Genomic DNA, 19,125 nt, shown 5'->3' with positions numbered 1-19,125 from the left:
GTTTTAATTTTGGAAGTCTAAACAAGTTTTAAATTACTGACACCGTAAGTATTAGTACTACAGAACTATGTAAGACATACTGCATTGGAGAGGTTATGAGAAGAAACCTGAACTAATGTTATTTAAATTTCAATTCTGTGTATGAAACACTGATGACTACAGTAAGTGCAGGGATCTGAGCTCACCAAGGCCCCAGATGTCTGTCCACTGAATCTCTGGCAACATGTATTTAATAAAAGCTAGTCCACATTTTAGACCAAAGTTTAATCAGTGAAGAGTCTACATAAGGCTGTTAGCTGTGAACAGTTTCACTGTTTAATCACCACATAATACTTCCTTGGGTTAACTAAGCCAGAAGACAAACTTCTTTACAATTTCTTATAAAATAATGTGAAAACTTCTTAAATGCAGGATTCCTTTAATTTATTTGAGTGGAACAAACCCTGTATATATGTATCTGCATATCTTCATCTTTTTTTTAATCTCTGTCATAAAACCATTAGAAATGATTAAACAGAAATTACAAAATCCAGTAAAAACTACTGAAAAAAAAATCAACAGTATACTGTCAAGAAACATTTCTATGGATAAGAAACTGCAATCATGTTTCAACACGATTGAATTCAAAGACAAAAAACCAGCTGCATCTTTGAATTTAGAACATATATGATTAGATAGAGAGTATATAATTATTGTGTATACATATATTTATTTAGATTACAGATAATGAATCATGTTCAAAATGATCCACCTTCAACTTTTAACATTAACATTAACATTAAGAGAGAAGTGCAAACTTCTGTATTAGAAGGATATCGTGGAAAAAATGTCCCTTTTAGGAGTTTCACTATCACAGCTGCTTAGTACAACACTGCAAGCATGCATTATTTTTACTGGCACTCAGACATGATTAGCAATAAATCTCCTTTCTCAAAGGATTAAATTACTCTGAAAACAAAACAAACCCCAAAACAGGTATAAACTTACATAAACCTACTGTCCCGATAAATTCTTAAGAAAAATGTGGGTTTCTCTCTCTTTAAGTCTAGAAATATTCTACCTAAAGTAGATAACTGCATCCTGACACAATACTTGTGGACAGATTTAGTGATTTCTTCGGTGACCTCTGTTCAGTTAAGAGGTATAAATACATCCTGCTTTCAAACAAACCAAGACTTCACTTTCTGATATAATCATGCACAACAAATAACTATTTATCGTCATTACCATAAGGCAGCATCTGCCTTTTACAAAGGGATGCTTACCACTGAAATTTCATCTGCCTCTGCAGATTCACAGCATGCTTTGACAGAAGTCACTGGTTCACTGAAAAATGATGCTGCTTCATCTGTACACATCTCTGACACACATACCAAAATACAGAAGTGTTTACCCCATCCTAAGAGATCTCCTGAAACTGTTCTTCTGGAAAAACAGAGACAGGGAAGTGAAAAATCGAATACCACTAGACCTTTTTAGATGAGTCAAATCCTCTTTTGTTTTACAGAGCATGCAAAATAATATGCCACTGCATTTGCAGATCAAAACCACTTGTGGCTCATGCTCTGCTTTTTGTGCAAAAACCTGAAGGCAGATCTGGAACTTAAGAAGTCTAAAATACTATGACCAGACACAAGATCTGGGCCTTTTTTTTTTTTTTTTTTTTTTGACTAGACAAAGACCAAAACCCAGGTTTGCAGTCTAGAGTTCCAGTTCTATCTTGTCCAAAAATCTGCATCTTGAAGGGCTCCTACAAACTAGTTTGAAGGAACATATATTAAACAAAGTGCTAGACAGGTAAGGGATGAGAAAGCAACACTGTGGAATAACTCCTTTTCATTTCTGATACTTAAAAATTAGCAGGTGCTCTGAAGCTTAAGCTTTTAGTTGAATTTCAAGCTTGTTGTGTGTTTGCTTGCTTTTTGTTTAAATAGAAATTAAAAATACAGGTTTCAATGAAATGTATGTTTTACTTCAGTGTTTCTGAACAAGCTCTTTTCCCTTTTTCAAAGGTGTAATGTTTTTAGACTACAAAAAATAGGAAGCAGAAAATCCTGGTGTGCATTCTCTATAATCATACTGTCATCATCAGTTTTATTTCATTTCCTAATTATGCCGTCAAACAGCTACTGTACACAGAGCCCCTATGGCACTTTCCATAATGATATTAAACACTGTCTTGCTCATCCCTCATCTAAAATTCCCCCTCATCCAAAATTCATGCAGAACTTCAAAGAACATTAATATAATCTCTAAGTGGGAGTGATAAAGTTGTGGAAGTGATTTCAACCTGAGGTCACATATTTTGCTTCATACCCCCTATCACAGCTCCAAGAATTGAAAGAACAAAAGGAAAGAGACTGGGAGTATGTAACACTGGTATGACCACTAGTTACAAGCCTTTAAAACCCAAGTCTAGAATAAAATAACGAGGAAACTGAAACAATATCTTGTTTTACTCCAATCCCTACAGACACTTGTCTGACTACTCTGCTGGAGTACTAAGGTCTCCACACCAAACTTAACCCAGCAGAGACAAAGAAATCAACTGCCAGTTTCCAGTATTTTCCCACTTCATCATTGAATTTAACATACTAAGCATCCTCAAAGGGCAAATTATTTAAGGCTGCATTTCAAAACCAAGTACTATCATTGGCAAACTTAAATAAGAGTTAAAATCCCTCTAATAGTATTTAATACAAAAGCCAATTCTTGGAAACTTATAGCAAAAAAGCTGAACAATTTCAAACTGCAACTGGTACTAGGAAATTTGATTTTATAGAAAAAGCAGATGTTCTTCTACCTCACCAACTCCAGCCACTCAGAACGCATAGCTGACCTGCTTCCTTATCCAGATGTTCTTTGACTATCAAGAAAATGCATTATGTTATCTGAAAGGCTTAAAAATCCAGTAGGATCTGTGAAGACTGACCAATAAACAATAGCAGAAAAGACAAAATGGTCCAAAAGACAAGCTCAACCTGACAGTCCAATTCCTTTAAGGAAAAAACCCTCCTAAAAAAAAAAAAAAAACCAACAAAAAACCAAAAAACCACGGCGATTTGAAGCCCCTTACTATGAGGCCTGCAAAGGCACTGAGAAGGTAGGACAGCATGTTTTTACCAGATGCTCCACTAGACAAGAATCCCGCTGACACTGGCCTAAGGACCAACCCCCTCCCATCCCCACTCCTTTGATCCCATGTCATCTTCTATGACTGTCTGTGCTTGGCATAAGAAGACCCTCCTTTCATACTTAGTTCTTTCCTAGATATTAAAGTTTGTGAATTGCCTGAACACAAAACTGTTTTAAAGTTGTATTTGCAGACTTGGAGAATGAAGGTCTGAGTCACAGGGCTTCACTGATGCTTAAGTGGTGTAGCCAAAAACCTCAAACCCATTTCAAAGATGTTTGACTTGAGTCTTGGAACAAAGTTCTTATCTTCAACTTGGAGCACCCAGGTTTTAGACCCAGCCTAACCCCCAGCTGGCTATTCTGACAGAGGCTCTTTTCTGATGCATTATTTCTAAAAGTCTGCTCCAAGAAAGAATACATGCTAACTACATTCTTTTATTTTCTGTTTAAAAGCATGAATGCTCCACCAAAATGCCCCTTACCAAGTCAGTCCATCTAAAATAATTTTTTCAAACTGATTCTCCTTTCCCCTCTCTCTGTTCTAGCTACAATAATGGGAAATTCCAAGCACAATTCAAAAAAGAGCTATATCCACACCTACTAGACAAAATAAAGATGAATGCAAAGCTTCCATCTGATGAGGAACATACAGAGACACAAAGCTGGGAATTCAGAAGCAATAAGGGCAAAGACTCTTCATACCTTCTGCTTCTGAATACTGGAACAGAGTATGTTTGCGCATACCATTCAATAGCTTTGTTTTCTTCAATGGTTCTTAAGATTGTTGAAAGTGGCAGAGAGAGAAATTAATTCCTCCTTCATTTTCAAATCACCATTAGCATCACTGTAACAACCAAAACCTTCAACAAGACAAAGATGAATTCATCCTGCTTCTGGAAGTATTAGCAGTCAAAAATACTGAAAACCAAACCCTTATATTAAAAACAGTGATAGATCCTCAGGGGCAAAAATGCCAACAGAAGTTTCAACCTATATTAAGCACAGAAAGGTAAACTTCTGAGTCATTCGCATGCTATTTAAGGTCACAGCACATATTTGTTGAGGATCTCCACATGATAAATAAATGCAAAGCTCAGTAATTTAACTCTGTCAAACAGATTTTTTTTCCTTCCTGACTGGAGTGACTTAAGAAGGTCACAAGTAAGAAACCAACAGGAATAGGATTTTGTATTTTCTTGGCTCAAATGATAAAAACATAAACCACAATACGATGTGTACAACTTAGGTTTTCAAGGAAAACTCCTTCAAGCTCAACAGCAGCTAGCAGCTTGTCTCTATTTGCCGTCACTCTAGATCAGAAGAGCTCACATGCTTTTTTTTCCTTTCCTGCCCCTTTCAGTTACACTTGAGCTCTTTGACTGAAAAGGTCTGGAACAGATTAAAAGTCCGACCACAAAATAAAGAGCCTTGGCATGTACTCAAGCCTGTCTGGGATACACATACACAGTGGGCCCAAAAAGGGAAGCTATGCAGCAAGAAACCCTTAATCAGTCTTTTGGACATTTCTAACTTCTTTAACTGCACAGCCTTAACATTTGATGGAGTTTAGTATGCACAAGACAAGTATCTTTTGCCCTTACAGTTAGACCACTCTATTTGCAGCAATACAAAATAGTTGTGAAAAGCAAGATTCATCTCACTCATGACCTCTGTCCATTAAAGCATTTTCCACAGCCCTTTTTAATTCCAGCTGGTCATTGGAAACTATAAAGTCATGCACGTAAAGAAAAACAGATACCCTGCAAGATTACCTGAGTAAACATAATTGCAAAAGGCAACACTGATTTTCAAAATGACTGCTTCCTTTTCAGCCTTATTCACATACTAAGTAATTGTGAAGTTGCAAATTACCCACACACTCCTCCTGCAACATGCAAACAGGTCTGTAGCTCTAGCTGGTGTTAAAGCCAGCATGGACATTTGCCGAAGCTGACTCCCCACCTTTGGGTTCAAGTTGCATAGTGGTTCAACTTGTCTACGAACTGGTGAGCAGTTTAAAAACAAAGTGTGACAATCTGGTGTTCTCCGTAAGAGTGAACAGATGTTGTAAATAAGCACTCAAGCCTACAAACCAAAAATGCAAAATTTCTAACAGACATTTCAGAAAACAAAACAGAACAGTGACTATTGAGTTTTGCAGCTCTGTATTTATATGGCATTCATGGAGTTAATGCCTCTCCCAAAAGGGGCCCACAGTTGTTGTTAGGTCAACCCCTGTAAAGCTTCAAAGGTTTTGCATCCCCTCAGCCTGACCTACTCAGTGATCTGCACACTGTTTTCATTTAGCTGCATTGAGTCCAAAAGTAAAGCCTGAAAACCACAATGATCTTTTTTTTTTTTTTTTACTCCTACTGTTTTTCCATGGCTCTGGAAAAATAACTAAAATCCAAAGGAGTTGAAAATAGTAAGTTATTGGGAAAACAAATCAAGGGCAAGTTAATACAGCTAATAAGGCTGACACACACAGGTCATGGCTTCACAAAAAACCAGAAATTGTAATGCCATATTAAATACATCACTTGGACAAACTAAGAAAGTAGTTTAGAGTCTTCACATTGTATGTGATTTCCATTCATAGTCATCAGTGCCAATATTTTATTAAAAAGTTTGCACTTCTGCTCTTCATACAGATCAAAAACATTACTGAAAAAAATACATAAAAGTTTGGTTTTGTTGAATTTCTCCATCTAGACTTTGTGATCCTTAAGTTACTATTTCTATTTCCAATATTACATAGTTCTTACCCCACAAAAAGGTTATTAAAGTAGGAACAACAAAACTAATAATTCCTCATCATATTGTTTAAACCAGAAAGTTTTGTCATGATAATCACTGTGACAAGCTGGAATTATAAGCTGGTATATGTTTCAAGTGTATTTAAACAGCATGAACTATTATTTGATTATGCCCTCTTAAGATAGCACAAAGGAAAGTAAATATTTCTTTGGGAATTAAAAGATAGATTCTTCTGTAGTAGAGTTTTGATAATTTAAAGGGATGACCAAGCTTGACTGAAACTGTCTTGATAATTTCTGAATGTCACCTCTTTGGGGAACTGTATGGATCATAAGGCAAATATAAATACCAACCTGCAGCATTAGAAACTTGGGTAACATACAGCCCTGAAGGATATAAGCTAATAGTTTTTATCTTAAAAAAATATATATATATTTAAATGAGGCCTCTATAACTCAAAATATATTTTAATTGTACTATAAAAAGTTTTCAAAATATGCCTGCAAAATTAAAGCTGAGTGAACTGAAGCAAATCGAGAATTCTGAATTGAGATGAACTTTTACCAAAGCGTGGGTCAAGCCTTGGGTCTAGCCAAGATGTGGTCTTGTTCTTATGGTTTATGTAGTAAATTTCTCCATCCTGGGTCATAGCTTGTTCCCATCCATCGGGGAGTGGGCCTGCAATATAGAAGGAAGGAGTTGATGGTGGGCTCTTGTTTGCTCCAGCTGAAATTGATCTAAAAAAAATTTTAACATTTTACATATATAACAGTACATGAAACAGAAGAGTTTCAAGCTCATGTCTAACATTTCTGGGATAAGGGCAAAGAATTGGTGGGTGGGAAAGCAAGAAACAGGAAACACTTCTATAATTTTTATTTAGGATTTGGACTTTAATTTTCAAACTTGTTTGCATCCTTTCATATGCTTTTGACACTTCTTTTTCCTATGGCATTCTAGTATAAAACCAGCAATAAGTCAAGCCTGCCAGAATGAAACCAGCATGAGCACCAGGAAAAAGCAGCATAGAATAATTCTACCTCTCATAGGAAAGTTCATCTAGTGATTAAGACACAGCAGCAGCAACAAGCTAACACTGAGGAGATCCTGAAATATTCCTGTATTTCACAAACAATTAAAAAAAAAAAGTGACAAAACTGATTTCCCCTTTACCTCATACTCTAACTTTCTGTGAAAGCATTCAAGGCTTAAGCAGGCAAAAATGCAAACCTGACGAACACGGCAGGCAAACAAGCAATGACAAAGCAAAGGCAAGAAAACACCATGAGCAGCCACAAAGACACAGTGCTATCAACACAGTGCTACGCCTCTACAAGCAGAAAGGCACACACAGGGGAAACTACTTCTAGAAAATTGTCAAAGGGAGGTACATAATGATGTTGTGGAGTCCACAGCTGATGTCTGAACACAGAGCCTGAGGAGTGGTTCCCATATGTTCCCATCAGCAGCTTTCAAGAAACCACCTTTCATTCCTATACAGTTCTTAAACCCCTCATTTCCATCTCTATATGATCGTGTACATTCACCTGTACTTTGCTTAGACTGAAAACTATTTTAAAAAGTTAGATTTATCTCATCTTATCTGGCAGGTGCTTTACAAATACATAGTTTTGAATTTCTATGCTCACATTGACATGGACTTTTAAAAATATCTAAATTAGATAAAGGAAGATCTTCCCTGTATTTTAGATTTAAGTACAATCCTCAAATTATACAACAAAAGATTCACTACAAATGTTAAGAATGTAAAAGCAATTAGAACAAAACCTGCTGGAGCAGCAGGCCATTGTATTTCAAGTTCTTCTACTCTTCCTCACTGTAATACAGTAATACAACAGCAGAAGCCATCCAGCTGTCAGACTTGGACTAACAGATTATCCTGTATAATGTAAGATACACAAAGTATACACAAACATCATTATTTCACACATGAGATTCAGATATACACAAAACTATATGTGTCTATCTGATAAATGTCTACTATATTAATCTTCAAACTACATTAGTTCTTGACTGTAACTTTGTCCTGAAGTCATGCTCCTGCTGAAATTCAGTCTTTAGCTGGGAGGAGAGGTGGGGAGGATAGATTTGTTTGCTTCATCTCAAAAGATGTTCTTGGAGAAATGTCAGAAAGAGTAAAAAAATAATTCAGTTGCATTCCAGCAATATCCCAAGGCATAACCAGGACAAGAATTTCTTACTGAGGTCTTTGAAGATCCCTTGCAAACTATGTTTCTAAATTAAACTTTCATTTTGGCTCAGAAAACAAAGCCCTTCTCTAGCAACTTCACTACTCCATCATTAGACCTACAGGTTTTTGAGAGAGGAAAAACAGTGAACACTAAGACATTTTCTTCCCACCTCTAATGCTCATAAGCTTTAAATGTTGCCTGCAAGTAATGAGTACCCCAGCTTTTATCAGAAGCTAGTGAACAGAACAGGCAAGAAAGCATGACAATATTACAAGTAATTCCTAAATCCTAACATATTAACTGTACAAAAGGACTTCGATGCAGAAATGAAAGCTCCAGTGCAAAGAACGGTGTATTTTGTTACCATACCCAAAGACCAGCCAGCTGATCAGTGAGATGCTATTTTATAAAACTGGGGCATAAGGAGCACAGTGACATGCCCCCCATCATCCAAGTGTAGAAGCCAATTAAGAACCAAACCCACTCCTTTACTGCTAAGCCAACACGCTAGCCATGTAAGCAGACCTTCTCACTACCATTCTCCTCAGAGTCCTGCTAAGCCACACATCCCTTGGAGAAACTCAGCAAGAAATTCTTTGTGAACTGCAAAGCCAAAAAACCCCTGTTTGGCTTTAGGAAAAACAAACCCAGCCTTGGGGTGTCAGTCCTGCTGAACACTGAAGTCTGTACTGGTCCAGCACGTTCCTTCGTAGCAAGTAAGAACAAAATGCCTTTGAAGAAGGTTGCCAGGAGCTGATCAGTCCATCCACCTGGTGAAACAATGCTACTTCTGAGATTCAGTGATCTGATGAGTACTAGAATGCACAGCTGTGGAACACGACAGGAAAGGTCCATCTGCTCACCTGGCTGTCACATCAGCAAGTCTTCCTTGCTAAGTGCCACAAATGACTGCAGAAGCAGAACTTCTATCTCTAGAATCTTTTGGCGTTAATAATGTTGCTTTCTTCCTTGGAGAACAAACTGCTCTCGGGTTTCTGCTGTGATCCTTACATATTGAAATAGAAGTTCAAAAATTGAAATGACTTCCTTCTGTAATTCCTGAATGGTTTTGTGAGTAATTGTGAAACTAGAAGACAAGTCTGATTTTCTAAATGGTCACCTGACAAACTTTGTATTAGAGGCAAGTACTAGAGGAAAGAACTAAATCCATGCTGAGGAATAGCAGACACATTCACCCAGAGCATCTAGGAAAATTCCTTTGCAATTACATGTCCCTTTTCCCCCAAAAGGTACAATAGGAACAGAATTTCCAGCATTAGCTTTTCTGACCTAGGTTATCTAAGTCTTATATTGCTGATATTCAGACCTTCTCACTAAAATTTCTATATTTACTGTAGCTTATGTTGTACAGAATCAGCAATACTGGGTCTATTCAAAAGTCCATTTAGTCCAGGCATCTAGCCTGGGGTGATGGACGGGTCTTGTTGGTTGCTGAAAGTAGCCCATTTAGTGACTGTCACACTCTATAAACTTTGAAATAAAGCACTGAATACATACAGAGACCTAAAAGGTAGAGAGGTTATGAATAGTCACTCGGCCTCCAAGTATGCTGGGCACTGGAACAGGCTCCCCAGGGAAGTGGTCACAGCCCCAAGCCTGACAGAGCTCAAGAAGCGTTTGGACAGTGCTCTCAATGGTGTGAGTCTTGGGAATGTCCTGTGCAGGGCCAGGAGTTGGACTCGATGATCCTTGTGTATCCTTTCCAAATCAGGATATTCTGTGATTCTATCACAAGTTATTCCTTGAGCCAGTTTCTGTCTGCTTACTAAGTGCCAAAATATCTCTCTTTCAAGTACTTCTCCAGTCTCCCCTTCAACTTTTGTAAATATTTAGCACAAACAATATCCCTGTGACATGGTCCCCTACTAGTTCTGTTTGGTGCCTCCTATGACCATTGAACACTCTCACAACTGTAAGTTTAGAGTTCGATGAAATAATTTGCACAGGGAGAGACAACCCTTCTAGATAGGGAACTCAGCCTGCACTGTGGTGCTTTTAAGGACAAAGTTACCAAAAAAATTAAATGCTAATTTCCAAATGTAAGCCATCTTTACAGAACTACTGATAAGTCTGTAACTAAATTACCTGTTAATTTAGTTAACTGTTTTTTATTATTATAAATTTATTTTTATTTTATTATTATTTTATTTTTTATTTTATTTTATTTATTTATTTTTTATATATATTATTTTTTATAAATTTATAATTTTTATAAATTTATAAAATTATATTTTATATAATTATTATTTATAATTAAATAATATTTATATTATTATTTATTTTATTTTATTATTATAAATTTATTATATAAATATTATAAATATATAAATTAACTGTTACCCCTGTAACTAAATATTTATGTAATGGTGTAACTTCATAAGCCTGTGTGCATGCCTCTTTGGTGCATGTCTCCACTTTTTTTTTTTTTTAAACTTTCTCATATGCCATGAAATCTGGAATGCAAAGCAGACCTCGCTGCTGGCAGATAGAAAGCAACCGGAAGAGTAACTAAAGCAAAAATGCAGTAGAGATTCAGCCTATGCTGGGATATGAAGTAAATCTTCCAAGACTCTCCAGTTCCTAACACTTAATTTTAAAATAAATGTAAACAAAGCCATATTTTATCAATAAGTCAATGCATGTAAGAGGGCAGCTGTATCTATCTACTAGCTGAATATGCATGGACAACCTAGGAACTAGAACACCTATGTTTAACAACAGGAATCACCTTCACCTAATACAAACACTGATCTCCAAGACCTTTCCTAATCTTTCTCTCTGAAAGCTGAACTTCTCCCCTTCAGTCACTGTCACTGTGGTTCTAAAACTTCTAAAAATTATATCAAAGTCTACAAAATTTACTTAAAGTACACCTTTATCCAGTCAAATTAGTATAAAAAGACGCTATTTAAAAAGGGGCAGTTTTTGCAGATGAAGAAATAAAAGAACATTACTGTCACGCAGATACTCAGAAACTCAAGTTTCACAAAAGATCATAGCGTCAACTGCACACAAACCAGAATTTTTTGGTATGACTGACTACGTAGGAACAATCTGCAACTGAAGTGAGCAAGGATCTAAGAGAAGAGCTAGAACTTGTTTTAGTTATTGGCATATTCCTTCCTACCCTCCTGTCCCTCAGGAATTATGAATTCAAGTGTCCATTTTCTTACCAACATTTAACATGGCACTACAGCCTTACCCTAAGAGACAATGGAACTGCATGCACTAGGTCTACAAACTTTCACTGGGAAACTCAATTCAGAACTGCAACATAAGAATGAAGACAAAAGAGGAGAAAGACACATAATCTGCTCCAACGCTAATTATCTAACGTCTACGTGCAAGCAGAAGAGGCTGAAGTATGCAGTGCTGTCAAGCATGATTCAGGAAGTAAAAGTATCTGAAGAACAGATTCTTTTGTATAAATAGAATTATCCCATCTCTGTTGTATCAACTGTAATTGTAGAAGAAACAGCCACTGTTTATTTTCAAATGCATAACTTTACCTCAGTAGGAAATTTATAGATGTTCCTCAGAAGAACAACGTACCATTATTACTACCTTTTTGTTTGTTTTAAGGCAAGACAGAAGAACAAAGTTTCTTCTGCCATACCTTTAGGGAAAAAATGGTTAGAAACATAACACAAAAAAATCAGAACAGTCACAATGTTTATACACATGTGACATATTTACAAATAATGGGCTTGTTTCAAGACCACTGTGCTGCTTCTCTGCATACACGTGGCCCAAACCATTTTAGTTGATTACACGTAGCAAGCTAAGTTCAGAAAGATTGAGACAAAACCCCCCTCACTTTTCACACACTAATGAGTTCCTATAAAGGATGTAGCTAACTAACACTCATAGAATAATTCATTCACAAAATCATTCCCAAAACAGATAAAGCTGGTTCAGATGTCCATTAACTTCCTTAAAGAAATGTAACTTGCAGCAAGATACCTGGGTTCTCATCCAGTTTTAAGTGCCTCAAGAGCTGGAATTTCTTAAGAAAGATAACCGAAAGATTTCAATCTCATGCTGAACTACAACTTTCCCATTTTTATATTTTAAACAATCTTTTGACTTGCCCTCACCCTTATCACATCTTTTCTGAGTTCTTCTTCCCCTACTTATCCAAAAAGACAACAGGTTCATCTTCAATATGCATACATCAGCTTTCAGAGTTCTCGTCTCTCTCTGCACCTTCAGTTTGTTTTCTTGTTCTTAATTCTAGATAATGTCAAGAAGTCTAATTCTGTCTAAATGGTTAAAGCTTCTAAAGACTCTCAAGACAGCTCCCAGAAATCTCTCTTACATTTCAGCACAGTAACTTGACTTACAGGCTCCTGGGGCAGTACACTAAAACTTGGACAGTAACTTTGGGTAAGGGCTAAAATTAACGAGCACCATACAAGGTCTATACAGAAAGGAAAACATTCTCCTTTGTGGCATTTCAGACATTTTTTTGCAAGTCAGTGATCTCCAGCTGTCACAATACTTACACTCGTTTTTTCCCAATATCTTTCATGAAAGACTCTCATAGCACTAGGGCATGTTTCACTGCCAGCCATATTTCATAACAGGAAACTTCTGTCTTAAAGGTCTCAACTTGATTTCCCGGTTCTTGAGGATGAATACCCAAATTAGAACATTAAGTAGTCTTAAATCTGAGTGCCAACATCATGACTGTAAATTCCACTATGCTGAAGTGGTACATAGTTACTTGACTTTCCCATTTCTCTCAAAGATTATTTAAGAGGCTACCAAGGAAGCATAAGCTACCATGAACTCAGCAGTATAAAGTAACAAAACTAGATATGAGACTTTAGTAAAAATAAATATACAGTAATAATTTAAAGTTAGTACATAAACATTTGCCAGATCAAGTATCAGAAACAGAATCACACCCAATAAATGCAGGTTCAGTATTATTTAATTCAAAGCAGACTTGTGTTAATAGCAAATAAGGGTAAGCAAGTGCATCCAAAGAGCCAATTCCAAGTCACACTACCTCAACTGACTTAAGCTTAAAAAGCCTAACACCAGGTAACATGTGGTGTAATTCAGTATACATAGGAGTTCTGAGTCCTTCATGCACTTTATCAAAGTCAGAGCACGGAGGGGAAAAAAAACTTAATGGGATTTTCAGCTGATATTCAACACAGTATCATCTGTGAAATTAAAAATAAATGTTCAATGAACTTGGATCCAAGTAAGTGCTTTCTCAAATCACAAGACAACCCACTTAAACATCTCAATTGTCCTTTATTACATGAGCAACAATAGCTATGCAGCAATCACTCTTTCACACGCTTACATCAGGCAATTACATGTAAATTCTTCATGTTCTTTTAAAAATAATCCTTGTGTCCAGATTGCTGGCTTCTTTCCTAGTTTGTTACCACCCTGTTACAACTTAACAGTACATTGTTTTGCTAAGGACCCTTCATTTCTTTCTAAGTATATAAAGTGAATCCTACTTTCCTGTCAATATTTTTTCCTGTGAATTCTTGGTACAACTGAAGGTTTGAGGAGTTAGCTTAAAATACAGAATTTATGTCAATGTTGAAACAGCGAGCATCTAGTTTTAGCACAAATAAGCGAAAAAGCAAGACAGAGCAAGGGAGTTGTTTCCTTTCTCCTATTCTCTCTACTTTAGAAGTGTCCCTGCAAAAACATGCCACCTCTATTGCTGCAAATTTCCTGGGATAAATTTACAGAAAAAATAATCACACTATTTTATTTTCACATCAGAGCCTGAGACCTTAATTGCTGTGAATCACGACTTCCTGAACTTGAACAGGACTCATTTGTTTCAGTATAATCCAGCCTCCTGGCCTAGCCAGCAAAAAGTTTGATTAACTTCCCTTTCTAATACTCAGTCATGAACAGCACAGTTTGGTCACGCCTGTTAATCTTTCGGTATTGTCTGCAGCACATGAATTGGCAGCATGAAACAAAGCTGTCTAAACAGACCACAGAAAGCAGCACCAGAGAATAACCCTTGTGAAGTACAGGAACAACAGACATACACAAAATACAGTCAGACTGTGAGAAAATAAATATAACATGAACCTCAGTGACAGACAGGAGGTGACAAAGCAAGGGGAAGACGAAGCACTCAAACTAGCATGGCACCAAATTATCTGCTTGCTCTTTGCATAATCAGATGAGAGAGCTCTGAAAACATACAGTAGATTCTATATCAAGAACAAGAACATTTTAGTGCTGTCTAGTGACAGCTCTGTCCAGGCCAGCTGAAGAACAATTCTATATTGCAGGAAAAAGACATCAGACTTCCTCAGCTAGAGCAATAATGATCATGATATTGGATTTTGGCGGTAATAGAAAAACAAGAGGAAAACCATTAAACATTTTTGCTTCTAAACAAGATTTTCAAGGTGTTTGCTCAATCCATTTAGGGAGGACAGCAAAAATGATATGTTCATAATAAATGTAGGAAACGTAAACAAATGGCAGTATACCATGTCTACTCTGTGAGCAAATGGATGCAGAAGAACAAAAGCTTTAATGTAAATTGCTTTTAATTTAATGGGAATTCTGGTCTTCATCAATTTAACAGCATTTTTCAGGCAGAAGAAAACAGACAAAAATTCTGCTTCAAGAGTTTGAACCATTCATTTGAAAAAATAAAAGCACAAATCAAAGAACTACAGTGTACTTTCTACTGACAACATAAATATTATACAAATTCTCTTACTTCAACTATCAGCCTCTTGCTTGATGAATCAGGTATCAAAAAATTTGAAGTTTCAAACCAGGAAAACTAGAAGAATATTTATTAAATTTGGACTTCCTCCCTGCCAGTTACAATAGCTTGTGGTTTACTTGTATGATCTTTTTCATAAATTCAGATTTTGCTTACCTGATGCCGAGTTCATGATGTTCTGCTGCACAGAAGGACTGGTGGGAGCTGTAACATTCATCTGGGAAAGCATGGCCTTCCTAGGATCTTGCCATGTTGTTGTTTGATCAATGTGACTAAGACAAAACAAAGCAAGAGTTAGGACAGTCATGCATTCAAAACAATGACCTGCTAGCACAGAAAGTTTAACAACAAAAGGTTAAGCCTGCCAACAACAGCCACATTCAAAACCCAACAAGAACTGTTTGGATTCTCTCCAAGCATCACTGTATGTCAGATTCTCAAACCCTTATCCTGGCCACCACCACTTTCCAAACCAACAGCTGTAGCAATCACAGCTAGAGCAATGGCGAGATAAGGTTCATCATGAATATCTAAACTGTTGTACCATAACTAGATGTTGTACCCTTGAACTAAACATTCTCTTCCTTCTCTCTTTGATCAGTTATTTGCCATTTTTAAATGTGACTTCAGACTGTCAAACCAAGCCAGTTATACCTGGAATCTCAAGCACAGTCCAGTACCTCGGCATGATGAGTTCATATTCAGTGCCTAGGGAGTGGTAATGAACTGGCTAGTATGCAATCATTAGTCTTCCCAAACTTTCTGTGCATAGACCACATCCTCAGATTATGGGACAGACTACTCTCATCACCACTGACACCTGAACAACCTCTCTGCGGTAATTTAAGTAACCAGTCACACTAAAGCAGTAACGTGAAAGTGACGCGCAGCTGCCTTTCAACTTCACGTGAGAAGATGGGAACAGTGTGACTGCCAAGTAACCCACCCAGCTCGCTGCAGAACTTTGGAAGCTTGGATTTCTCTGTTTTGAAAAAAAATGGCAAGTACATTCACCACTGTCATTCATGAAAGTATTCAATTCAATGAAAATACAAAAGTGTAATGAATCATTATTTCACTTTTGGAGTATGTGATTAGCATGTTTTGCTAATGAACAACGAATGCAGTCTATTCATAACAAGCATCAACATTATCTTGATGCCATTAAGCAACATTACTCTGAGAAGCACACGGGCACAAAAATACAGCTTCAAATGCACATGAACACTGACAACAAAATTTGTTTACCCATTTATTCAGAACTGGTATAAATTAGAAATCATATTCAGATAGTATTGTTATAAATTAGAATCCAATGCATTATTAGCAGTACCATTCTTTTCTTAAATTAATTAGCATTAAAATTCTGCTTTTCTGGATTACATGGAATGCTCATCTTCATTTACTTCAGCAAAACCACAACATTTAATGAATTCAGAAGAACACAAAATGAGGCAGTAGTCACCAAAATAATTACTTACATCAAATTACTTACCACATCCTAATCTAACCTTCTGTTACAAGGTAGACATACCATGAACTGGCTTTAAATAAAGTTTTAAGATCTGTATATATTACCCTCTTTAAACATGCACACAAGCAATTCTAGATCAGAGAGTTACAGACCCTACTCTATTGTAGTAGGGTCACAACAGAGCTCACTTAATACAGTATGTGCTGGTTTTGTCTGATTTTCTTCACCATGGCTAGTACTGGGCTATGTTTTGGATGAACCTGACCTCCCTCTGATCATCACACCAATGAATTAAACTGTTTCATTAAACCTCAACAAGTCATCACTATCACTAAGCACACTGCATCTTTGGTTGCACAGGTTTTCAAATATTCAGCTTCACTGAGAAACATGAGACATATAGCAAGACTTCTTTATTTCTTTTTTAAGCCTATTTATTAATAAAACATGGTGCAACATAGTAAAGACTGCCCTATAGTCCCTACTGGACTATACATAAACCTTCATACTAGAGAACAATTTTTCACTTTTCTGCTGGTCAGTTTTGCAAAGCAACGAAAACAGGTAAAGATAATACAGATGTAAAAACACTGCACTGTAATGCTTCACAGACTGTGTGTTTAAATTACTGTACCAGCATGTGCTACTCCTCCCCCACATTTCTGGTTTGTTATATTTGTTCTGGGAATAGTGGAAGCTGGGAAAACACTACTGTATCCATGATAACACATTCATCTATTTCCATTTAACTCATGTAAAAATACATGTAATACTATGAACTTATAAAATGTAAGGTACATCATTTATAGCCTTTGTTTTTATATGCTATTTGAGTACACAGTAAGAAGTAGAAGGAAAAATATTTTCTCCCTGAAAATGGTTACAGAACCATTTTTGCAGTTAACTGTAGGAATGCACTGAAACAACAACATTTATCAATTTTTCAAAACATATCTGAATATGGGATAGATGAATGGGCTATGGAAGAAGAAGTTTTAGATGTACCTCCAATTTTGAGCACAAGAACAGCATTATCAATTCCTCAAGACTGCGTAAGCATACCACGCAAAGTACAGTTAATGTTCATATGGAGTTGTTAACAAGGATAGCTATTTTAGGCAGCAGCAGCTTCCAGCTTTTCCCTAGCTCAGTATCACTTGAGAAAAGTCAGCATGTTCCTTACTTGACCAGCTGAACTACAATCAGCAGTCTTAGAGCAAAGAGCCATGGAGGAAAAGCCTCAAAGTAAGCAAGCCAATTATATTAATATCATACTGATCATATGACTGGTTCAATAAGGCAAACTTTTTTCCCCTTCCCATTCAGCTCAGTGTTTCATGACCTACCCTACATATCCATTTCCCCCACACCTTCCCTCAAAACCTTTCTTCTTCAACCTCCATCAAATCACAGTACTCATATGTATCTTACCTGCTCCATATCCTGAGTGTTTGAATGCTATATACTAAGAAACCACCCCAAAACACATCACAACAGATCAGTTCCTTCCTACAAATTCCAAATAATGCTCAGCAACTGATGGAATACAAAGTAGGCAAGCCCCCACTTATCTGGATGAAATGTTTAAATAAATCCTAGTACTACAGGGAAGAATACAGGACTTCATTTTGTTCCTGTTCGCGGCATGTGGACCAGGGTAACTTACTATAAACACCATGTATTTTTAATTATCAAGTTATGTATTGAAACAGGACATTCTCCACAGGTAAAGAGCTTTCCCTCTGTTTTGAACAGCAGCACAGAAAAGGTCTAAATGGATATAACAAGAACTGACATTAACACTAAATTATCTTTCCCTGCATTAAGTAGATTTTTTTCTCATAGTATCTGCTATATGTGACAACTGCCCCATCCTTACATTCAAGATCTTCTATTTTACATGATCTTCACCATATCTCAATAAGAAACTAGTGTCAAAACAAAATAAAAGATTAAAAAACATTAGCGAACGATATGAAATCAATGTAACCTATAAATCAGCCACCATATGTAGTATGTATTATCAAATTAAAACTTAGATTCTACCTACTCAGGAACAAGAAACACAGCTCTGTACTGTGTGAACAGAGCAAAGTGAGTAAATACTCCTGGAATTAAAATCAACATCTCTAGGATAATCAAGGAATGTTAGACACTTCATTTCACAGAATAAATTCTCAAATCTAACATCTATCTATCTATCTATCTGGCACTATTTATTATTGCTCATTTATGTAGGGAGAAGCAAATTCTTGTTAAAGTGGACAAACACAGTATAAACTAAGGAAATCAATTCAGACTGTACCATAAATGTAGGTCTGTGGTAACAGGCCTTAGAAAAACAAAGCTAAAACACCCACCACATGCTAAACATTTGTTAGCAAACTTACGTCAATTCCAGTACCAAGAAGAGTGACTGTTCCAAGACAAATCACCCACCAACCTCTACCAAAAAGGACTCTCAAAGTCCTGTGCATTACAAAGAGCACAAGCTGCATCTCTTCACCCATCCCCAAGTGCTACAGTCAAATACAAACTATTTGCCATTTTGACAAGAACAGTTTCAAAGAAAAGAAAAATGTTCCCATATTATGTACACAAAGAGCACTTCTGCAGCTACTAAGGATCAGAATTTCCAATGGAAAGAAATCTTTACAGGCATTAAACACTATCACATGCTTGAAGATTTGTCAGATTCAAATTCTAACCTAATTTTAGAGTTTAAGGTTTGGGTTTGTTGTGGTGGTGGTTTGTTTTGTTGTTTGGTTTTTTGGAATTTTTTTTTTTTTTTT

General features: G+C 36.5%; 1 protein-coding gene across 8 annotated transcripts in view; it reads right to left on the bottom strand.

Moving 5' to 3' along the window:
• YAP1 (Yes1 associated transcriptional regulator) overlaps positions 1–19,125 on the bottom strand; it is an 84,585-nt gene that overhangs the window by 21,185 nt on the left and 44,275 nt on the right. For 4 of the 8 annotated variants that reach the window (XM_048294612.1, XM_048294615.1, XM_048294613.1 and 1 more), the window contains exons 3-4: positions 15,016–15,131; positions 6,457–6,570 (exon numbers count right to left, since the gene is read on the bottom strand). In XM_048294612.1, the coding sequence (XP_048150569.1) occupies positions 6,457–6,570; positions 15,016–15,131 (230 nt within the window). The remainder of the gene's footprint in view (positions 1–6,456; positions 6,571–15,015; positions 15,132–19,125) is intronic. The other 4 variants (XM_048294617.1, XM_048294619.1, XM_048294618.1 and 1 more) reach the window with 1 other exon arrangement.

The sequence above is a fragment of the Corvus hawaiiensis genome, chromosome 2 (genome assembly GCF_020740725.1).
Source record: "Corvus hawaiiensis isolate bCorHaw1 chromosome 2, bCorHaw1.pri.cur, whole genome shotgun sequence".
NCBI classification, from domain to species: domain Eukaryota; kingdom Metazoa; phylum Chordata; class Aves; order Passeriformes; family Corvidae; genus Corvus; species Corvus hawaiiensis.
This window is presented reverse-complemented; position numbering and strand designations above follow the sequence as displayed.